This window comes from Zootermopsis nevadensis, unplaced genomic scaffold (genome assembly GCF_977971745.1).
Source record: "Zootermopsis nevadensis isolate Lab colony 2312 unplaced genomic scaffold, Znev_1.0 Znev_ptg000020l, whole genome shotgun sequence".
In the NCBI taxonomy this organism is placed as follows: Eukaryota; Metazoa; Arthropoda; class Insecta; order Blattodea; family Termopsidae; genus Zootermopsis; species Zootermopsis nevadensis.
In genome coordinates, this window is record NW_028259152.1 from 1,426,184 (window position 1) to 1,451,579 (window position 25,396).

At 38.4% G+C, this 25,396-nt stretch overlaps 1 protein-coding gene across 7 annotated transcripts in view; it reads right to left on the reverse strand.

The window, feature by feature from the left end:
- The window catches only part of LOC110829531 (discoidin domain-containing receptor 2), a 349,423-nt gene that overhangs the window by 40,980 nt on the left and 283,047 nt on the right, over positions 1 to 25,396 (reverse strand). For all 7 annotated transcript variants that reach the window (XM_087351864.1, XM_087351862.1, XM_087351863.1 and 4 more), the window contains 3 exons: positions 23,257 to 23,415; positions 19,330 to 19,463; positions 13,012 to 13,258 (listed from right to left, as the gene is read on the reverse strand). In XM_087351864.1, coding sequence (XP_087207990.1) covers positions 13,012 to 13,258; positions 19,330 to 19,463; positions 23,257 to 23,415 — 540 coding nt within the window. The remainder of the gene's footprint in view (positions 1 to 13,011; positions 13,259 to 19,329; positions 19,464 to 23,256; positions 23,416 to 25,396) is intronic.

Sequence of the window (25,396 nt, forward strand, 5' to 3'; positions counted from 1 at the left end):
TGTCCTGTTGGACTTTCTGGTGCCCAACCTGTACAGAAAAAGTGTTAACTAAACATCTGCGTTTGCTATGGTCCCAGAAGTTCATTTTTTTTTGCTGTCAATGTCAAATAGGTCATGAGTTACATTTCATTCTGAAATGAGAAGCTACAGGATAAACGTTAAAACCATAGCAATAATTTTTAAAGACACGAGTGAACTTGATGACGTCCATTTTCGGTCGAAACATGTAGTTCAATATGAAAAAGAGCGTTAAAAAGTGGCAGTGAAAATAAAAAAATTAAAAATATCGACCTACTACATGCTGACGTGACGTCAGGCCTATTATTGAATAATTAATTGAATTGCGTGAGAGAGGTCAGCACTGAAATGTCAGTGATTGGTTATCTACTAAAAGTTGACACTGAGAACCTGAAATATTAAAATAAAGCAAACGAGATCACTCAGGGAAGGAAAACTTGAGTAAATGTCGGGAGAAAAACGTATGAACGTTATGTCACTATAAATGATACATGTATAGAAATTAATGTTAACAAGCTGCGAGCTCAGATTAAACAAACAAACAAAGAAGGAAAGAGAAGAAAATAAACAAACGCACTAGAGAAAGACAGAAATAAATATAAGATTTGAGGTTTTCACAGCGGTGAGTATGAAGATTTCTGTCTAATGGGTTCATCGCAATTCATCGCCCTGATGACGGAGGCAGTATGACCTCTAAAACGTTGGTGAACATCTACCAGACTACACAGCGCAACATCCCAGAAGACAGAAATCTTCATAGCGTAGATAACTTAGAAAGAATCGCCCTGATGATGGAGGCAGTATGACCTCTGAAACGTTGGTTAACATCAACCAGACTACACGGCGCAACAACCCAGAAGACAGAAATCTTCATAGCGTAGATAACTTAGAAAGAATCGCCCTGATGACGGAGGCAGTATGATCTCTGAAACGTTGTTAAACATCGACCATACTACACAGCGCAACAACCCAGAAGACAGAAATCTTCATAGCGTAGATAACTTAGAAAGAATCGCCCTGATGACGGAGGCAGTATGACCTCTGAAACGTTGGTAAACATCGACCATACTACACAGCGCAACAACCCAGAAGACAGAAATCTTCACAGAAATAAATGTTCAATAAGATTATTTGAAATTCTAGTTACTTATTAATTTTATTAAGCGCAGGTTTGTTCTGCAAGAAATAAGTTATACCGATGATAATACACACTGCAATCGAAAGTTAAAACATCTGAAAGATGGTTATAGCTTTTCTTCCTTAATGTGCATACCGCCATTTTATTCTGTTGATGGTGAAAGTGTGAGGATGCTACGGTTTACAGTGGCATGAAGATCGTCGGATGTGTTCCAGAAATCTTTTGGTAGTTTAAAAATTATTACAGTAATCAACGTATGTACCTTCTTTATGAATTATTAATGTCGCCCACCTTGTTTTCAAATACGACACGGGCTCATAAATCAGCTAGAATTATGGCTAGCGCGGCACTGATCCTGATTTGTACATGCTAATTTTCTCTCGTGCTCGCAGTAAGGGGAATTTCAGGAGATATGTTCTTTAAAGCCCTGGGCTTTAGCGATTATACAAGGGCTCCAAATTACACAATATCAGAAGCTGTAGCGTAGACAATCATCTTGTTTCCGAAGTCAATGGAATTAAGACCGAACGAACGAGATTTGTTTTTATAAATACTACAGGTGTAAATCAGAGGCTACAAAAAGTCGTAATGGCTACATAGCAGAGGCCGGAACTGCGTAATTTACTTAACAGTCTCAGAACTGTCTCCAAGCTTTTTTATTTCAATTACATTGCACCTGCGATGTGTTTAATATATAAACCTAAGAAGATCGAAATTCTGATCTATTCCTTTCTCGTCATTTTGACGTATAAATTTTATTGTTTTATTTTTATGCATATAATGCTTGTCTGTACAATGACAGTCATATGAAAGGTGAACAACAACAAAATTCTTAAATTTCTTGTATGACAAATATGCTTCAAACGAGTGACAGCGTCTATCTCGGTTACAGTAAAATGTAGGCAAATCCTTACAGAATTGTACCTTTGATACTCCGGTCATATGCTTATAAGTGTATGTTAAAACCTTAAACAAATGAATCAATTTTGTAAAATTGTGTGGGAGCAACAACCACAAACAGCCCAAAATCTTTACAGCGCTTTCGTGACTGAAATCCGTACTGTATATTCTACTGTCCGGCATTAAACGAAGTCTTTGGCGATCATCTGTGTAAATATGGACATGCAATACGTTTTCGAGACTCTGTCACCAGGTTCATGCCACATTATTCATATGATGATGGAGGTGCAAGATAACTATGTACTTACAAAAAGATTTCACTGCATTCAGTAGTAGCGAAATCTTCAAAATTTATGTTTAATGTTAAGTTCCACCAAACAGAGGCTGTAACTAGAAGATTCTAAAGAAACACTTCTTTTTACATACATTTAAGGAAGACTGTGACGTTAATTTGATGAAAATAACTTAACAGTAACAACACCACTACAATATTAATTTTATATATGACAGTTCCATAGGATTTTTTACAATAATTATTCATAAAAGTATCACATTGTAAATTATAAACTGGTTTAAATGCACTGCTTTTTCATTACACTTTAACTGACATATTGTATTACGCAGTTTTTTAAATGTTGAAGCGTGGTTCATATAGATGCGCAATGCAATATGAAATGTGGGCATAATTATCCCTTTTTAACTTCTAATTGCATAAATTTAGAAATATGTATAAATAATTTAGTTGGGATATTATGTAAATTCAAGGGGGGGAGGCATAATAGGGCTATTGACCAAAATACCATGCATTCACGCTGAGCTGGATTGTATGAAATAAACTTGACATACAAGCTCTATTTGATGAAGCTTCACGTAAAATACTGATGACACAATAATGCTTGGAATCGGCCCTGTAAAGTTCAAGCAGTCGTTTAATATCTGGGACTATGTAAATAGCACGCGTAATACACGTGTAAAGACAAGAACACGATCTATTTTGTCACGTCACGAAACTGTTTTGTATACGCTGATAACGAAGGCAGCGGGATCTTTTATATCCTGGCATCTAAATATCACAGCCTTGATTTCCTCCGGCTTCTGAAGGAGCTGTGTTGCACGCCTTTTAGTCGAAACCTGCGATATCTTTCCCCGAAATGCGTAATTTTTATGACGAAAGCACGCCGAGCTGGACCTTTAAACCTCAGCCCTCAGCTATAAAACTAATCGTTTGACCAATGTCAAATAGTAGAGCTTTGTATTTTTTTCGTATTTTCCATTTGTCCTTTATATTATTTTAATAAATAGGCCTAATATACATTTACATTATGTATTATTATGTCCCGAATTTATAACTTGTGTTGGGCAAGGCCGTGGTCTAGGCAACACGGAGTTTTCCTCCGGGGGCTTCCCCGGTTTCTCCGTGGCATCCCAACAATTACTCCATTCACACACAGAAGAAGGCAATGGCAAACCACTTCTGGATCATCTGCCAAGAACGTATATGAACAGGTCCCAATCCGAGAAAAGGATGGAAGGATCCTGTTCATATGGACCTGTCGGCAGACAGAACACTACAAATAAAAATTATTATGTATCTGTTTTTAGCGTGAAGCTAATTACTCTTCTCCACAAACGACTTGAATAAGAATGGGTTTTAATACACCTGAATTGTCCCATAGGTGTGAATATTTTGATACCTAATTAAATACAGGTACACCTTTTATCATTTTTGTATTTATTATAAACTAGTATATGGACTCCGTATCCCTATTTATCGCCATTACACTGACAGTTAACAGAAATTCATTTTCCTTTTAACATTTTGTTCAAACCAGCGATTTTGGAATGGGGCATATGTACCCAACGGGAGTTCCCGAAGGCACGTTAGACGGCGAGCAAGATCTATTTCTTAATTGTCAAACAGGTCGAAAGGTGGTATAAAACTCTTGCCTTCATGACTTCACGTATTTTGAGATAAAAGTCAAGTCTGCACCGCTGGTGCCTTACTCTAAGACAAAGGGATACGTCAACTGCAACAGATTCAGAAACTTTGGCTTAAACAATGTCTCTGAAGGAAGGCGACCTCACCGTAACGCTAGAAATAAGCGATATCAAGGCACACAGAATCTATGCCAACTTCATGTGACTGATACTAATATAAAGACATACGCAAAGTTGTCCTTGTGCTTAATTACGTACAACGCCAAGAAGACGTTTGGGGAATTGGAGAGGATAATTTCAGATTCACGCTGCCAACGATATACAACAAAGAACTCCCTCCCAGCAGTCGTTGAATACAAGGCTGGTGACCACAAAGCAGGTACCGATTCTCTGCACCTGCCGAGAACCAAACCCCGGTCATTCAGTCCGTAGCCAGTACCTCTACTGACAGCCACACAATCTAGTTACGTAGGCGAATCGCACAGATTCGGCCCGTTAGATGCTGGATTCTGGCAGCCATAGAGCTTATGTACCATAATGAGAAACTTTCACACAAAGCATCCATTACTCATAAACCCAAGAACCAAAATGATTGCAATAAGGACCATAGTTATAGTGGCAAGCAACATTTATTATAATAATTAAATGTCTCGGAGATTAAATTAAAAACCTCCCTCTGAAAAAGTTCCTTTGTTTTTTTATAATTACAAGATGATTCTAATTTATAGGCTGGTATTATGCCCATATAATTAGACATGAGGCAGGAGACCTGCCCTTGTGTGCTTAAGCAAACTTAATCTTCCTCATTAAGGAACGCGACATTCTGTTTCATAACAGAGAAGAAGCTTTGTTTCGGTCGGCGTAGACGAGAGGTTATGAAGTAAGAATTTGAGGTGAGCTACAAACAAAGCAGAAACATACATTCAATGCGCATGTTAATGGATCTTCTATATGTTCATATAACTGCGAAAGAATTTTAGGTTTAACTAAGTAATTATCTAACTCCACAGAGCAGGACTTGTAAATAACTTATATTATTAGGGTGTTCAAAGTAACTCCACCCTTGGAGAATCATCTATCATTTCTTAAATATTTCATTAATTTCTGTTACAATAAACCCCAACTGTAAGAATGATTTTCACTGTTCAAGAAAAAAATGTTCATTGCTGTTGAGATTTTTATTAAAAATAGAAGTTATAATGCTACCAGGAAGGAATATGAACAGATGTGCGTTTCTTTTATACCGCCCTGTTCTTCTACTGCCAAAATGTTCGAGGCATGTTACCCCATTTCTCTGTTTCTGCAGTGATAATGTCGGAGGATTCTCTGCGTACAGCGAGGAAGTGCGTAGTACAACCGAACCGGTAAGCCAGAGGGCATTGGAAGGGGGGGGGGGGTAGCTGGAGAAAGAGACTGAGACCCCTTCTCGACCCCTTTTTTGGCTTTAGCACTGGGCGAGCAGATGGGTAGCTATTATTAACAACGTCGATAAATTACATCTTAACTACGGGGTGGAGGGCCTCATTAGCAAAAAGCGAATACATAGGAATATGACGGTAAAACGATCCCGTCCGAAACACTCTGCTTAAAACACTTTGCACCTGAGACCTGCGACGACTACCAGTCCACCCTCGGGGTCACTGACGGAACCACAACGGAAACCGAGTGGCTGTGAAACCGCTGCTTGACGTAAGGAAACTCAAAACTTTTGCAAGGGAATTTAAAAACCGCGAAAATAAATATGTGTAATCAACGCTTCACCAGTGCACTAACGGTTAGCACACATTGCTCTTAAGAGAACGAAACAGGATTCCCACTGTACGATATGACTTTCCAATTACGTGATGGATTGACTGAATTTTAGGTTATTTAACAGCGACAAAACTTAAATGCTCCGACCTGGACAAAACAGAGTTCAGAGCATAAATACGTCTGGTATTAGATATTTATGAAACACCTCTAAACACCTGTAATAACAGTTTTGGGATTTATCTGGCATACATACAGCCCATTATAAATGTATCGTAATTGGTTGGTGGATTATGGAATTTGAATCTATAACGTTGTTTCATTAATGCAAATTGCGCTAATATTAATTAACCAACGAGAATATTTTATGTTGTTAATCTGCAAGCTAACGCACTTTGACATAATGCCTCGTTACTTGTATTAAAAGGCGTGAACATTGTATTCGCATTGATTAATTCAATTTCTGAAACTTCAGCCATTATACCAATACAACGGATATAGTTGGCGAAAAGTCAACAAAATGACCATCGACAACTTTACTGCTGTGAGAACCTCACATTTCGGAAAGAAGGGGACATAACTTAATATCGCTGTTGGTAATGTTTCTGAAACGTTGCTTAAAATAACAGCGTGCTACAGTTACATCAAAAATGTGCTCTCGATACATTTACATTGGTCACATAACTTTTATCTTCTGAAATCGACATTTTCATGTCATAATATAATATACAATAGATAATTAATAACGCGAAGGATTTATGTTGCCTTTGTACTGACCAAACAGCATAATGAGCAGCGTTATAAGATGTACTCTTCAATGTTCATTCTCGACAGGCGAGTCGTGTAGCACGCACATGTCACAATAAGTTGATACAACAGTTTTTTAACAAAATCAAAGGAAAATATCACTAGGAAGACCTGGAAAGAGACAACAGGATAATATTAAAATGAATTTGAAAGAAATGGGGTATCGAGGCGTGGGCTGGATCACGTGACTCTCGACAGCGTTTAGTGGCGGTCTAGTAAGAACATTTGGATGCAACCAAAGGTGGGTAATTTCTCGACTACCTGAACTAGAATATATTTCATAGAAATTATTACAAGTAGTCAACCTGACGATCTGAACCTTCTATTTTACGTTTTGTTATTATGTTTTTTATTATATTTTTCACATTAATAGTAGGTTTCTTGTTATTTTGCGGCGTAAATAACACGAAGTCATGGGGGAAACATGTGGAAGATCTGTAGAAAACCCACCATTTCGTAATTAAACTAATTAATTACAAACATGGCAGTTCAACTCGGAATTAATACAAATAAAGAATATCACATTTGATATTTGTTGGCTTCATATTGTACTGTAAACAACAAAGCAAACTTAATTACAAGAAATTATATAGTGCAGTACTCGTTCAGGAATGCAGAAGTTACGTTACCGAAGGTAAAGCTAACTCAGTCTCTGCTTTTTGTATGAGAATAGCATGTTTTCGAAGCGAAACGTAATGGCTTATGTTCACTTTGCCTCAGGAAAATTCAGACTCCCCGTAATTGAAGTCTGGAGTACGTAACAGGTGCTGGGTACACAGTTAAACGGCATAGGGGTGATAGTAATCTCAACCAACAGGCGAGCACCTTGTTTTGTGATGTAAATTGACATTGAATGCACACGAAAGACGACTTGGCTTCCTCAAGAACGACAGGTACAGCTAAGGAAAGCCTAGAATACTTGTTCCATACCCAAGAGTTCAGTTCTAGAAGTGAAGATGGTTGGTTTCACTTCTTAACGTAAGGCTATTTCAGAGGAGTTTAAACACAAAGAATTTGCCTCCCCTATCAAAATAAAATATAAGATTTTAAGCAAAATACCTTGTACATTAGTGGCTAATACAAGATGAATCTTCAAAAAAAAATAGTGTTGTAAGGTTTACGTATCTAATTAATTATTTCAAATCTAAAACTTCTTGACGATGGTGAAGAGTCAATTGAATAAAAATTTACTTGGATATTATCCATCGTCTAGTAAATATAAAACGTAAAACGACGTTTCGGAGATGGGGATTAGCTCTATCTAGTGGGCCCAACTGTGTAGGAACCTGAAGACGGAGATAGAGTCCCATCTCCTAAACGTCGTTTTACGTTTTTACGTTTTATATTTACTAGACGATGGATAATATCCAAGTACATTTTTATTCAATTAATTAATTATTTGTTTGCGGGAAGTAATTCAAGACCATTTTTGTTCGGAGGCAAGTGAAATTGTATGCTACATGACCTCGATCACTACCTTCCTCCAGTTAGCTGTATGTAATCGTAAGTAAGTTCACTATGAGAAAAAAAATCTTACATGTTAGCAGGGACGTTTCAAACGCCCTGTATAATTTCACTCCAACATCAATAACAATTTCAAGATACTGTAAGCAGAATGAGGTAAAACGTAGCAGCGCTCTTTAAATACACAAAACAAGCCAGAAGTAGAAAAAATCTATTACGCGCAGATTTGATGCCGAAAAGAAGAGGGGGCCAAATCAAAATCGGGAGTAGTGATGCGCGTTTGACATCTCATGAAACCGTAGCGAGAGACGTGCTTTGGGGCGTCGGCTGAAGAAAATATCCATTAGCTGTGAGTACCAGGCAGACTCTTTAAAGGCTAATTACATTTAAGAGCACCGAGTGTCCCTGCTAACACAATATCCATTTCCTGATACCTCGATTTTCTGGAGTGTGGCCTGAAGTAATGAAAAAGAAGAGTTTTAGGGGGCCCAAATTTGTAGTGGCTGTGTGCTGTGTGTGTTGGAATGGGGGGGGGGGGGGTTTGGAAACGGAAAGGGTGCATATAGTAAAGAATGGGGGATGCTGAGGAGAAAAAGTAGGTGTGGGTACAGACCCTCGTCATGGGTTGAATACGTGATCCGGTTCCAAAAATAAAAAATCGAGAAAAGAAATAAATCTCGCGACTGGAATGGCAATGGTGCGATTAGCGAGTACGTAGATGCTTTGGAGTTTCTTTGCCTGCGAAAGCCCTGCTAGCATCTAGCGTTAAGTTCCAACACAAACACACTCAGAATCTTTTAGAAATGTATACTCCACTGGTGATACGTTGAATAGAATGTTAATAAAAACAACACTTGATTGTTTTCAATAGATCCTTATAGTACCTGGTCGCGTTTTTATGACAACTAGATTTGCGTATGCTGAAGTCTGTCAACTACTAGAATTTTATCCTTCATCTAAGCGTACTTACACTGTAATTTGTTGATTTAATTTTCATCAATAAATATTCTTCTTCGACGTATACGGAATACACAATTTCTATGTTACTTTTAAATCTGCTAAGCAGTCTCTCCTTTTGTCCAACCCACACAATTAAGCTGCAGTTTAACGGGATAAACTGGCTATTAACCGACACTGAGGAAAGTGGCGAACTATTTGTTTAATACAAAAAAAAATCCCTTTGATATGCCACGGAGTAAACAGCATTGTATAATGAAACCATTTTATTATTTTTATGCAGACCAGATCATAAACATTTAAGGCAATCTAATTACTCTTGTATTTATATCTAAAAAAAACATTAATTAATAAAATCTGTTTACTGAAATATGAATATTCCATTACTTAAAAATAATTTTAAGTGGTTATCTGTTGAAAATAATTTTAAATATGCAAAAATATTTAAATTGGGTATTCTGTTTCGAGGTAAATACGGATACTGTAGTAAATGTATGGAGATATTGCATTAGCTTTCACATTTCCATTAACACAGTTTATATACGAGTATATATTTGTAGGAGGAACATTAATTTCAATCTATTTTCCAGAAGATACTATGCAATGAACCTCAGGACAAGGAGTGGCCATGCCCAATAGAGATGCCACGTAATACGGCACATAAATATTAAACAATTATTGTTTATCATTTACGGACTTTGCATCATAATGAACAGTGAAAAACCTGTCTTTTCGATATCAGGACTTACAGGGAATCGACTACTGGAAAAGTTCCGAACACTCATTTTAAACAGTTCATACCCGTCCAATAAATCATATGATAATGAGTAAATCGCGTAGCTCAACAAGACCGTTTATAGGCGTCAAGAGATTAATCGAGCACTGAACTTACGAAACTGAAAAGACAATTTAATAAAACAAATTCGTGACACGTAAGCCGAATAATACTATTTATTTTCTACGCTGTTTGACGCACGCACACACATAAAATGACCAAGTTATGTCGAGAATTGTCTAAGACATGTCTCCTATACACGAAAGCAAATCGCTCCCCAAATTTAAACATTTTTCACTCCCATTGTAGCTGACTACAATCCGCGGTTAGTCCATATCGAACAGAATCATCGCCTCCTGTGTCCACGTGAACGACAGGGATAGGAGACAAAGTCAGATGACGGGCAAATTAAATTATATTCTCAGTCACGCATCGCGAACATTTCGACACCGACTTCTTCATGACGCAGCGCTGGACAATGCACAGCACGGATCTTGTGTCATCCCCTCGACGTTACAGAAAACCACCTGGTCCTCTATTCCGAAGATGAGGCTAATAAACCTCACATTATGACGTCATATATGGTCCAGAAATAACTCTAACCCAACCCCTTCAAACACAAGAAACATCATGGGGAGAGGAAATTGCCGCTGGAAGAAAAATAAGTTTTGGGGTGGTTTGTGAGAACAAAATCGAAGAGGTAGAATGGGAGAAGATGACAAAGACAAAATAACTTTCAAACAAAGGGTCTCTCTTCCAGAAGCAGTAAAGATGATTTGAAGAGATGGAGTGACATGAGAAAATGGGGAAGGAATTCTGAAAGGGAATTACATGAAGCCTTCGACGTTCATCAAAGAATCAATCTTTGGTTTACAAACTACTGGTATCTGAGTCGAGAGATTTGATCTTAAAGGGTCAGATTGAATATTACGCTTGGCTCTTCTACGTTTACAGAAATTCGTTGGCAAAATCTGTGTTAGAGTCCAGACTTTGACGTTTACAGACTCCCGTCATAAAGAGATTCAAAATCCTTTAATCCCTCTTGAAGTCTTTTGATTAGACACGTTTCAACACTCGTCAGACAGAGCGTCTTCAATGAAGTACCATACGTACAATTTCAATAGCACATAACTTTATTTTAGCGTAAAAAAAAAATATACGCTCCCATAAAACATCGAGATCATTCTTTGAATTTACGTTTTTTTTTGTGAGTTTAAAACTCACATTAATGAAAGAACAGTCATCAGATTGAGTCACTTAAAACCTAAATATGGACGCAGCAGTTTCCTCCAAAACGTAGTGGAGACAGGGGTTAGTTGTTACAAGAGGCAATTTGTAGTAGGAGTATAACTAATCAGCCCATGTCGTGTAGCAACATGTCCCATTCCTATGTAAACTGTTACGTTATGTATAATCAAAACCAACTATAAATACACCTTAAATGTTAATTACGAAGAATGGAAAAAATTACTACCTTAAACAACAACAATGTCTCAATTATTATGCACAAATATTATTCCAATATACACTGCACTCGTACAATAATAAGAAATAAAAAAATGTATCAACTAGCCCCGGTCTCCCCTACATATAGCCAAAAGGAAAAAACCTATAAAGCGCAATAATATAGACTCGACTATGTAACTCACATCACCGTGAGAACATCAAACACGGAAGTAAAAAGAAATTCTTTTAATTTTACTTGTTTTAATATTTCTCACGTCTCGTATTTTATAAGGCACGTAAACTGTACTGAATCAGTCACGGCCATGAGAACCTCAAATCCGAACTGTACTGAATTATCAGAACATTTTCACATGAGCTGCTAAAATGTCTGTTGACGTGAGCATGCCGTCGTAAGCTTTAAGCTGCATTCGCGAGCAAACAGGAAAAAGCGACGTCATCAGACCGAGAGGACTCATGCGATTCCTTCACGGAGAATGGGCGAGGTTTAAAGAGAAGACAGGAACAAGAAAGAAGGAATGGAGAGGAAGAAGTGAATAAGAAATAAGAGGAAGACAGTTACATTTTACGGCGCAGATATAATAAACACACCAACATTCTACATTATGAAGACAGGAAAAGTATCGATCTAATTCAGTCTTAATACGAGGTGGAAAACTTTTTCGAACTTACTACCAGATGGAGTCCGCGTAGCATCGGCCTACATATGAACGCAATAAACATTTTTCTCGTCATTACATACGAATGGATATGAGACTAATATCTTTTCCTGGTATCTAGAATTGTTTGTTCACGCAAGCGGAGTAAATCGCCTAGCTGACAGCCATTGTAAGAGTATTTCGCCGAATTTCACACGATGAAGTTTTATTTCGTCACTATATAAATTATAGGAATATATCCTATAATTTCTTTTAAACACGCCCTGAAGATGTCACCTGCAATATTTGCCGAAACGTTAGATAAATTTCAACATTCGACTTAAAAGACGACCTTCTAAACAATTTTGTTATTATTCTGATATCGATTCATGTTACTTTCAACGCCGTAATGGTGGTTGGAACGTAATGCTAAATTACGAGTCCTCGGTCTCACAGGAACAAGTTCCTTTGATGTCAGCTGTGCTTTATGATAAAGTCCAATATCAGTTTGTTGCTAAGTTCCCCACAAGTTCTCGCACAATGGAAGTCTTGGTAGGTAGATAATTGTTACGGTATGGAGCACGGTTCATGGAACTCTGTAATTCCATACTATTGTGAAGTTAAAGCAGTGTAAATGGCCTTGTTACAGAACAATATTATCCATTCCGAACTCTAATGAGTGGAGTCGGATTTAAATTATCTCGATCACGACATGAAATTATTATTTTAATCACATCAATCATAAATAAATCTATCATTACAAGATTCTTAATTGGGCTACATATATTTTAATTAATTTTGGTAGTTAATCTTTAAGGGCCGATTGGTAATTTTATGTACCACCTGTTTTTTTTTTCGTCCTCTAAATATATTTTCGTTTGTTTCAGAGTAAACAACGAACGTTTCCTTAAACAACGTTAACCGATCGATGTAATAATACAGACGTGTTTCTCCGCGGTAGGGACTTTAAATTCTTTCGAAAAAGACTCCGCTCCATTGACTTTCGTTGAAGATTACCTTGTTCTAGGAAGCTATTCAGCTTCTCTGACTGTTTATGTGGGCAATTATCTCGTCTTGTAATGAGACTGGCGTATCCGAAATCGAATCGACACTTGTCTTCTTACATCTACATGAGTTCACTCCAAACAGCTGAGAGTACTTACCAGAATCGAAGTACACTTCACTCAGCAAAATCCACTTGGTCGAAAACTCCAGCTCCACTCTCACGAACCGGCCTACTCTGTTCTGCAGCGGGATGGTAACGTTTCGTGAATTTCCTCCGACGTCCTTGTGCGGTGGCGGGTCGCGGAACCAGTCATCCTCACCCTTCGTATCGAGGCTGAAGTACAGAGGTGTCTGCTGGTATCGCTCGCCGTCCAGGCTGAAGAACACGCGGGCTTCCGTGAATACCTGCACCAACATTTAGAACAACCTAAGACACCGACAATTGAACCATCCAAATGAAATTTGATGTTCTCGTCTATAACGCCGCCCGGACCAACAACAATCACGTACTTCGGCACTAAAATTGACACCAGATGCAAGTTTACCCTCGTGTAAAAGACTCTCGCAAACTCATATGGACTACCGAGTCAAGGTCACATTTGTTGCTAGGTCGCTGCTCAAGCCATCTGCGCAAAAGCTGTGCAGGAGCGAACATGGTATAGTATATTCACGATGAGAACGCGGGTTCATTATCGTTTGCTGCTATTCGTGAAACATTTAGAAATGCCTGTCCTGACAATTAAATATAGAATGAGACAATACACTCTTCTCTACGTCTTCTCGGTAGGAGATAGGATCAATTCCACTCATTCGGTTCCAAACCGTTTCCATATCCTGATTCGTGTTACGTTTCTAAATCAACAACTATTATTAAAGTAGCAAATGAGTGAGAAGTTGACAATTAAATTGAGCCAAGTTTAATTTAATTCATTTTTAGAACGCTCGTAACAGAGATGAACTGGAATTACAGGGTTGTACATTCACATCTGCTTGGAAATCATTATTCTAGGGTATATAATGTCATATAAACACTTTGCCTCATAACTAATTTCATAAACGGTTGCAAATAATGCAGTGGCATCATAAAACGAATTTATATTTGGAACTTGGACGTGTTTATTTTTCCTTTCAGTCATTGGCAATTGATCGTGCTCTCCTCCGATGACGCAGCAGATGGCAACGGTTACTGGATGAAGCGATAGACGCAACTTCGAGTGTTTACAATTCCAGATATCACGGAGAAAAATCTCCTATGATGAAAAAATATTTAACACAGCTATCAATATAGTAATATCACAAAAATAATATCTGTTACCCTAATTAGGCCTAAGCCTTCAAATTTCTGTCTCATCTGGTGAAACTCCGAAGAGTGGCACGGGAACATAATGTACACAATCCTATTTGGTTTTCTGGTAATAATTATCGTAATGAAAATGTTACACACTCCGCGACAACTTCCTCTCTCTTAATTAATGGTATGGCCAGAGGTTTACCCACTGTAATGATAAAGATGCTTAACATTCCTTGCTTTTGATTACACACTACTTCACAGCAGTTCCTGAAAACGCTGGTAGGACGCGCTGGTCACAATACGATGCAGTTCTACCAACTGAAGAGGGTACCGTGAAGAATATCTCGACCCAATGGTAGATAATAAATGGATAATAGCGAATATTAACATGTAAACAGATTAATAATTTCCGATCTTCGCCAAATACAGTTTTATCCCAACTTTCTGTATGTAAAAACAGGGGTAGGAGCGTCGGAAAGGCAGAATTTCGTGTTTATACTGCGTTAAACATATCTGATATTTTTGAAAAGACTTCTCAGTAACTCAAACCATAGAGAGATCTCTAGTTATATTTAAAAATGATCGGGAAAAAAGAGGGGTGGAACGTTTAGTGGGAACACAGAATAAAAGTCAATAGTGAAATTTTCAATGAGAAAATATCATTCATTCTAGTCACGACAAACATAGTATTTCATTTAATTATCTGTCATTCTGTATCGTAACTAATTATATACGTCTCTTTCAGCCAATTAAATTAAAATTCAAGCATTAACGACACTGTACCTGCAGACACCGCCAATTAACTTTTAGATTTAAATACTAACAGAACAACAATAAATATGTAGCTAGACTCTTCAATAACAAATTTATTACCAGATAATACTCAGCAGAGGATGTTCGAAACGATCCATCTCATTCTGTGACACACAGCGAACACCATAAAATTACTAGCAGAGGCCTACACACTACACAGTTACGTTGACAGCGATGTACAGAACTAACTAGATGGATGAGAGTTTTTATTTAGAAGCTGACAGTCGCACAGCTAGTCAATACATTCCCCGAACCACATAACAACAGAAAGTTTAATACCGTGTTCACAAATGGAACCTGTCAGTTAAAGTTGCCGGTTATTCAGATACATCACGCCACCTTAGACCCAAAACTTACAAAAACGTATTAATGCCGTAAAACTTATAATGTTATATAAGGAGATCCTGAGATCCCTTTGATAACGTAATATTTCAATACGGGATATTTCAAAATTCATTTGCAACCCCCCTCATCTTCCGTCTATCGTGAGTTGTTTCTCCCTCCAGCTTTGCAGCACACTATCCAACAAATCCTACAGTTTCCTTGGATATTGTAAGCTCCAGCACACAGTCTAGCCTCCCACAGCTTGGTACAAAGTGGTTACCTGCCCACATCACCCTGAGCCACACTCCCTCCTAATGGCAGGTGTTCCTTAGGCACGTCTACTTGTGCATCTCCAGGCTTTCTGTAATCCTGCACACAAGCCGTTCTCCCAGAAGACGGCAGCACTGCTCCTGCTTGTAGCTTCTCTATCTCTTATCAAAAACTTGCCCAAGTCGGATTAAACGTTGTTGGAGCCAGCCTCCACCAGGGATAGCAAAGAAAATACCGTCCTACAATAAAGACGGTAAGCCGAAACTTGAAGAGGATCTGGCGAAAGTGTGGATGGAGCTATTAATAACAGACAAAACACTGCCAAAATTCTGTCCTTTCTACAATTAACAGACCCTTATAAAGACGCGAATGTCTTCTACGCTGTTTATTAGAAGCGACATTTTAAAAACTGATATATATATTTTCCTTCTGACGACAGGTCCATATGAAGAGGATCCTTCCATCCTTTTCTCGGACTGGGACCTGTTCATATACGTTCTTGGCAGATGATCCAGAAGTGGTTTGCCATTGCCTTCTTCTGTGTGTGAATGGAGTAATTGTTGGGATGCCACGGAGGAAAACTTCGTGTTGCCTAGACCCCGGCCTTGCCCAACACAAGTTATAAATTCGGGCACCGCCGGGAATCGAACTCGAGACCTCAGGATTACAAGGCCAGCGTTCTAACCGCTAGACCACCGTGGTTATATATATTCATAAATTTCACGAGATAATTTCGCTTTATTCCACCCTCTTCTCCTGACTGATCCTTTTCTACTTCATCGAAATAAGCTTCACATGTTCAGATGGATTTTCTCCAAACTTCGTCACAATATTCTTACAGCAAAATCATCAAGTATTTACTTATGTTAAGACAGTACGAAGAATAATTCCGAATAATCTCGCTTCTTCTCATATCTAATATACGCCGACTTTTCCAAACGTTTTATTAAGTGCATTTTGAAGAAGGAACACAGCATCGGTATAAAAGTTTAAAATGTTCCATTGACAGTCAGTTATGACAATGCGTTTAAAAACTTCGTAACGTGAAGAAGGAATAATGTTAACTTCTGATGCTTCCCACAGAAATCAGAAGGGTCAGAAGGACCTTTCCCAATCTGCAGGACCTTTTGTTTTATATATCCTTTCATGGACCATTTTAGCTGAAAGCTAACAATTAATTTTCACTTATCTCTCGCTTGATATGTTCAGTGTGCACGTCTGTCTTTCCGATAGACACAAAAAATAACTGATATTTAATGCACAGACGCATCTCACTCGTCGCGTGTTTTTTTTGTTTTTTTTTGTTATATGTTTATCATAAAGTTTGTTTCTGCAAACCACCACCGCGTAATATCTCCACGTTTTCATGTTTTTCGTTTTTCTGTACGTGTCTGATCTCACCTATACTTGGTATACGAGGTGCGATCGGAAAGTTTCAAAACTGTGTCAATAGCGGGCGAACCGGATGTAGTACGAGCTTCTGCCGCTAGGGGGTGCGGCCTACATTCATAATGAATCAGTGTGCCAGCCGCCATCATCGAATTAGCATTTGTTTCTTAGTTACGGGCATTTTGGTAGTGCATTACACCGACCCTCATGCGATTTCGGAATGGCGTGTGCATCAAATTTTGCCAAAGACTCGCCAAAACGGCTACGGAAACCTATGAAATGCTAAAGCAAGCATTTGGGGAGTCCGCAATGGGTCGTGCACAAACTTTTGTGTGGCATTCACGTTTTAAAAATGGCCGAACCTCTGTCGATGATGACGAGCGTTCTGGACGACCATCTTCGAGCACAACGCCCGAAAATGTTACGAAGATTCGGCAGGCCATTCACGAAGATCGACGTCGTACCATCAACGACTTGTGCGACATTGTTGGGATAGGCTATGGGACCTGTCAGCTGATTCTAAAGGAAGAACTCCACATGCGACGCATCCTGTCTGAGGACCAGAAGCAGAATCGACTTCTCGTTTGTCAGGAGCTCAAAGATCTTGCCGGATTGCCGGATTTAGCTCCGTGTGACTTCTTCCTCTTCCTAAAGATGAAAATTCAGCTAAAGGGAAGGAGATTTGAGACGATAGAAGAGATTCAGGCAGAATCGCAGATGGTGCTTGACAGGCTGACAAAGAAAGATTTCCAGGGATGCTTCCAGGCTTGGCAGCGGCGCTGGGATCGTTGTGTTCACTCCCAGGGAAACTACTTCGAGGGTGATGGATGAATTTAATACCTGAGATAAGTGTACGGGTTTTTATACGCGCAGTCTGGAAACCTTTCGATCGCACCTCGTACATACCGTCCACCACAGATGCCTCGATCTGATAACATCTGATTGGAGTACAAACCTCTCAGATTCCTTTTCTGAGAAACCAAGTTTCATGTTCATATAAATAACATGAAGGAAAACCACATTAAGAATACGCAGAAAACGTAAAACAGAAGATGCAATATTTACTGCGTGTAATCTGATCGGTACATGTGGATGCTGTTTCTCCGCTGTGAGTGTATAAAGAATATCAGCTAAAGTGAAGCCATTGTGCAGAAGTTAACCGATATTTCGTTGTATCCACATCACACAGCTGTTGCTTCAGCTGATGTCTGACGGCAATTTGTATCGGAGCTTTGAAAAGTGTATAGAAAGATTACACCTCCCCGTTTCACCCTTTCACAGCCGCCAAAAATATCAGCCAGATATTTTGCTTTCATCGTAATATTTACGAAAAGTGAAGAGCTTAATGGTGTGTGATAGGTCTGACGCACACCTTAGGAAGTGTGTTCAGGAACGTAGAACAGAGACAGAGGAACAGAGGACGAGGGGAAACGCAAACCGGTAAGTGTTTATGTATGAGACATCAGTAGGAGGACATAAAAACTTTTGCGAAATAGAAAAAGTTTGGGAAGACTTTATAAACTTTGAATTATGTCCGAAAAAATAAATCTAGAGAGAGAGAGAGAGAGAGAGTACGTCTTCATCCATCACGACTCCCAGAAGTGACGTTCGAGTGTTATCATCTATTAAACTTAGCCTAAGATGGTGGTTGTGTGGAAAAACACAAAGCATTGTATCCAAACCTTCCTTTTTATCGTATCCAGTTTGGAACCTATTTTTCATTAGACTGAAGTTTGCGAGTATTAGTATTTTAAATTCTTCATTATCGTTTCAAAGCTTTCAAGAAGGAAATAATGATGATAATGTATAAGATTTGAGACTTTCGCTGCCAGTACAATCAATAAAATGTTCTCGGGCAATCAGTCGCGTTAACTGGTTACTGTAGTAAACCGACGTTTCGGGAACAAACTCTATCACCATATTTCAGGGTTCTGATGTGACTGGATCCTCGGAAGTCACCAGGCTAGTAAATTCGCTGTGCCTGACTTAATAACCTAACTCTAAAGGCACTCTAACAATGAAGGCATCCGACAAGATCCTGAGCCAATCAAACTTAATGTTATTGGTCGATTTCAATATCGATCTCCTAAGTTCTCTATTTCCGAGAGATTTCAGCTTAGACAATTAACATAATGCATTTTTTTAAAATTCTGTATTTCGTTTCATTCCATTTCGAAAATTTTATATTCAGATGTTGTGTCATGTATACGATTTGATATATGACACCATGTTCACAAAAAAAAATATTTTTTAATATATTAAGGACTTTTTGATTAGAAGTCACGTTGTCTTGTAGACACTTCATGACATCGTATATCGAAACCACCTCTGGACCACAGTTTCACACCTATCAACCCCGAAGATGAAGCACGATGAAAGAGATGCTTACCTGAGTGTCCATGGAGAGAAGGTTGCTGGTGTGTAGATGGGCTGCTGAAAACTCTCGGGGGCCATCGAACTCAAAGGTTATCTGGACGGGTTGTCCCCCAAAAGTATCGTTGAGCCACCCAACCCATCTGCTGTCTGTATATAGAAAAGAACGGCAAACATCAGCCTCGGTGCAGAGTTCAAATAATACGGGCGTCGTTTCATGAATACATACTATTATCGACATATTCACGTATAATAATAGTGATAATGAAAAATACAAGTGAAGGGTAGAGATAATGATAAATATAAAGTTAATGATAAATTAAATTAAACAAAAATAAGCCATACTAATGTAATCTCGTCTAATCTAACCTAACTAACAAAGTTCATTTGATATTTTTACGTGTTATCCCATACAATGTGAATTAAACACAGCCATTTTAAATTCTGATTATCGAAAGATACATTTTAATACAAATCTATGTTCGAAATAGTTCAGCCGTAAAAAAAATTATAATGATATTAAAACTACGGCTTCTCAGACGTAGCACGTAATGAGAAGACAAGAAATGCATAAATTTTATTTATAAAATAAGAAAGGGAGAGATAACATCGAATACTTAGGCGTATAGTCGGATAACATTAAAATGGATTCTAAGGGAATGGATTTTATGCTGGTTTCATCTCGCTCAAAACCAAGACAGTGATCAGTAGCGAGATCTTGTTAACAGGTTAAATAATATTCGACAAAATGTGCGTAATTTCTTAATTATCTGAGTGAATATTAGCTTCTCGTTCGCCATTAAAATAGTTATTTAATAATTACGTTAATATTTCTTATTCTCTTCTAAATATCTCAGCTGATTCTAATGTCGCTTAGGCGTAATTGAGTTGTAAGTAATTCTGCACCATTTTTCCTCACGCACTAATTTGTTTGTTGGTTATTTGTCGATATTCTGTCAATTATTTATTTTTAATCCGTCTGATCACAATATAATTTCATTTAAAATTTCTTATAATTAAGATAATAAAATATCATTCATGTTCCTTATCGATTGATCGATTTACATTTCGGAACATTTACACAACATGTTTCAGTTTTTATAAAACCATAGTACTTCTGGACATATCGGGACACTCACTCCTACATCTTTGGCCGATATGTACATCTAATAACATTTAAGAAAAACAACACCTTCGCCCAAAATGGAAAAACAAATATAATGAAACATCACCAAAAAACTACAGAAATCATAATTGAGTTTTAAGTTCTTAGATATATTTTACACCTGATGATGGTTTTATAAAAACTGAAACATGTTGTGTAAATGTTCCGAAATGTAAATCGATCAATCGATAAGGAACATGAATGATATTTTATTATCTTAATTATAAGAAATTTTAAATAATAATTATATTGTGATCAGACGGATTAAAAATAAATAATTGATATAATATTCAAAATATGACGTAATTACACTATCTTACGATATTCTGTACATAAATGTCGTCCTGATTTGAATGAGACTGTTCAAGAACGTCTTTTCACAATAAAAACTAGAAACCGAAATGCAGATATAAATTATATAATAAAAGTGTCCTGAAAACGATTCTCATAACCAAGAACAAGCGAAGGGGGCCGGAAGAAGAGAATCAGAGTGACAGGGCGTGTTGTCTAATTTGCATGCAAATAATTTTTAATTAAAAACAATGTTCGCCATACAACCACTATCACCAGAAGTTTCTCACATAAAAACTTTTTGCTGAAGAGATGTTAAAAAATAATTTATGACGAAACAATGGCTGAATGAAACGTGGACCGGCATTATATTTGTTTTTCGACTTCAGGAGTGTCGACAGCGGCGTGCGTTATCTTCGCGAGGCAGGCCTGGGTATGTGGCCGGTCGCCACTATGAGCGATCGCTGTACGTGCCTACCACACCGTCGTGCAACAGTGGCGTAAGACGCTATCTTCTCTCTCTCATGATCTGCTGATATCCCAGTACTAGCGCGGTCGTACACGTAAAGCCTCGCGTTATCGGAAAGTTCTCTCAAAGGAATCGTGTAACCCGTGAACGGAACAAAGGTTTACTGCCAAATCTGTGTCCACAAAAGAATTAAACCATCTCCATCTGTCACGTAACAAGAAAAGAAAAGAAAATTATCTGCCGCACAGACAAGCCGCCATCTTTCAGGCTACATCTTTCACGATAATTCAAAACTCTAAGGCACAATGCCAGAAGGGCGTATATCAACAAAATAGCTGATTTACAAATAACTATTATTAGTCTTTATACGCCAAAATATACAGCAGCATCAGTTTTATCCTATTCTGGTATGCCATACATCGAAGCTATTTAATCAAGTATCTCCGATTACGCAAAATATGTAGATGCGGGCTTCTGACATCATGCCCTCGACTAGTATATAATATTCACAAATATTCTGACGTGTACAGCGCCACGAAAACGTATTTGGAATGGAGGTACAAGTCCATGAATTCGTAACCTTGATAGTACATGAATATGAGTGATTGCTTTCGCGGAAGAATACATACCAGTGTACCCAAGGAGGAAAGAGTTACTTCTACCTTGTCCACAGAGGCGGTATAAACCTGGTGGCGAAAATAATTCCTGCCCCTGTCTAAAATCGAACCCCGGACGTAGGCCATCACTGACTGACTGGTATTGAACATAGGACAATTAACTCAGTGTGTTATGGCATCCATGATTAATCCCCATAGACTGGACTATGAGAAATATTTAATCCATAATCTTAATGGCATTAATTTCTCTATGTATCCCTTACATAACGAGAAAGCAATTCATCCACTACGTTTAGAGCCTGAAATTACGACAAACACCAATAAGCAAATGTCCTGGTACAGGTTCTAAGAAAGTACTTTTGGTTATCTACAAGCCCCAAATGTATCGCTAATTTTATAACAAAAAAATATCTGGTGACGAGTACAAGGTAATTTCTGTTAGACTCAAGTATTCGACTTGTTGCCTTCGTAAGGCATCAAAAGCCACTGTAGCACCCATCTTACACCAAATAACTGTCACATGATGCATCACATAGCTGCAGCTATGCCTCATTCCAGTCAGCCCATCCGTCAGTATGATCTGGCTAGTAATACACCTAATTTGGCATTCAGAGATGAATCATGATTGAAGGTGTGTCTGTCCAAACTTCAAATAGAAACTGGCCATGAATAGTGATATACAATACGTTGATTAAATCCACGTTCTTATCACCAAACACAAAAATGAAAGTAACATTTCATCTGCATTCTCTTCATTTAAAAATTAATTACAACGACGTGTAAAAAGTGTGAACTCAATCACGTATACCGCATAACGATTTCATACGTTATAAAAGCATACGCCATATTGTGATGTGTTCACATACAAATATAATTAGAAGGTGTAACGGTATCATAAACTCAGTCCACATCGCCACCCCCGTTTGTCTCAGAATCATTTTAATATTATCCTCTCGCCAACACCTGCGTTCCCAACAGTCTCTTACCGTCATAATTTTCGATCAAAATTTTATAAGCATTTCTCATCTCTCCAATGTGTGCTATGCTCCGCCTTTAACATTCTCCTCTATAGACTATTAGACCTAGAATACGATTCGTATTTTGTACACAATACAAATTACGAAGAGTAAAATTTATTAAATTTTCTCTAGCTTCGTGTTAGTTTCTTCATTTTTGGTTCCAGCCTTTCACTCTATTAGGGTAAATTGCAATTACAATATCTTTCGCGAGATGTTACGTTCTCACAGTGACGGATATAAAGATGGCCGCCCTGATGAAGGTATCAGCATCTCTGAAGCGTTGGTCAATATCTACCATATTACACGGTGCAACATCCCTGAAGACAAATTTTTAACCATGAAAGTGGTAAGCTTGAGTCAACAGAGACTGAAGACAACCCACCTGGCATGTCATCCTGGAAGTGGTCGTCCCCGAACAAGCCATCCACAAGTTGTCCTAGGCCGCCATGCATTTGCCTGCCGTCTAGAATTCCGTCATAACTCAGGTCCTCCAGGGCAGAATCCACATCCCCCCGAGGCGCTGAATAACTCACTATGCTCTCTGAAAGAAACAGGACATCACAAAATCAACTTTAAATGGTTCGAGCTACAAATCTTGAATCACGTGCCAGAAACAGAATGAGACGCTGTTGACTACACCTGTATATAAGATTTTAAATGTCATAAAAGTTACATACAACATTAAATCTTCATTATATTGAAGATAACCTGTCATGTTTCCTGCTATCGATAAATATCCCTAGCAACAAAAAGTCAGACTCAAAAAACCACAATTTTGAATGCTTTAAACGCGTGATTAATTAAAAGTTCACGTTACAATCTGATGAATATATTTTCCCAGGCAGTATGAAACTGATAGGAAATTCTGACATTTGATGTATCGTGCTACACTTGTCATACAAGCAGGATGAAACCGCAGGCAACGACGTTATAATTAACCACGTTTTATGTAACATTTCTCTCGCACTAGATTAATGAAACTGAGTGCCTTTGTTGGACCCACGCTGGTTCGTTGCGGTTTATAACAAAACCTAATAACAGACATTCGCAACGGTACAAAAATGAAATCATAAGCAGTCACACTAAGTGTAATGATCTCCCCCTGCCTCCCATGTAACTCTGGAGTCAAGGCCACCTCGTTTGCGAGGCCGCTGCTCAAACTACTTGCGCAAAGCTGAACACGTGCGAACATAATATATTCACGAGCAGACTATGTGCTCGTTCTCGAACATTACTTCGTATCGACATCGTTTTCTGTCCGTGAAGCAATCAGCAGTTTGTGTCCTGACACGAGAGGACAAACAAGATACCGATACATCAAATGATAATGAAATTTAGGGACGCAGGAAGTGTGAATCTGTGACAAATGTTCATCGAGCGACTGTTGAAATTATGGCCGTGTCGATTTGAGGTTATGTATCGGCTGAAACAATTCAATACTGTCATCGGTTAAGGTGTTGCATTTTAGATGGAGCATCGTGTACTTCCTTTCATGTGAGCTACAATTCCGATTAGGTGTTAAAATGGACTTTATTGACTGAATTACACTGTGTATTAAACTTATGTCACCAGAAGAGACGGTTTCAGGCGAAGAGGGAGAAATGATAAGATTAAGTGCATTGCCCATTTGGTAACACAGCATTTGCAACCCTGCTTGAGTTTTGGCAGTGATCATGAGTTTCAATTAGCAAAGTCGGATGTATAGTAGCGAAGTGAGAGTTGTCAAGGGATCGTCCTGGGACCCGGCAAGGCCCAAAGGAGAGGGGTGAGGTACGACAAGCTGAGTTCATCACAGCCATTGCCCGAACTGCCTCTCCCTCGGCCGCAGTACGACGTACTGAATACTGGAGCATGGACATATTTCCCCGAGGACTCCACTCCAGGTACAGGATGCCACAAGAGTTAGTATTTATTAAACTTCTTTATTCTGTTTCTGACATCCTGGTTTTTGGAAAGTTTTGGTGGATTCTCTTAATTCCCGGTGTTTTACCATTGCCACAAGTTCAAACTCCGCTGACGTGGTACAAGACCTCAGTTGCTGCAGAGCAAAAACCGGGTAGTCTACCGACCTAGTGGGAAAACCCATAATCCTCGAGTGTGATGGAAGAACGGGGATGTTACTACTAGAATTCTTCGCTACGAGCATATATATTCATTTATAAAGGATTTATATTTATTTAACAGCGCTGTTAGCAGTTCAGGCTATTTGATTTCGAATACTAACGAATGAAAATGGCGTAGACAGAAGCAGTAGTAGCCTAATTTAAGGAAATATCAGCATTCTCCCGGAGGGACAGAAGAAAACCAAGTAAAATCCCGGGATAATACCTTAAGCCACCCTTCCTCCCATATCCTTTTCAGTTAATTATTCATTAATAAACCAATCATATTGTGAGCTACTGACACGGTAGAAAATAAATATTATTACATTCCCGTGCTTATATTAACGTTTAATTACTTTTAGTAGATAGGAAATTCCGCGCCGCCTTAAACCCCCAACCTCTTACAAGCTTCATCGACAG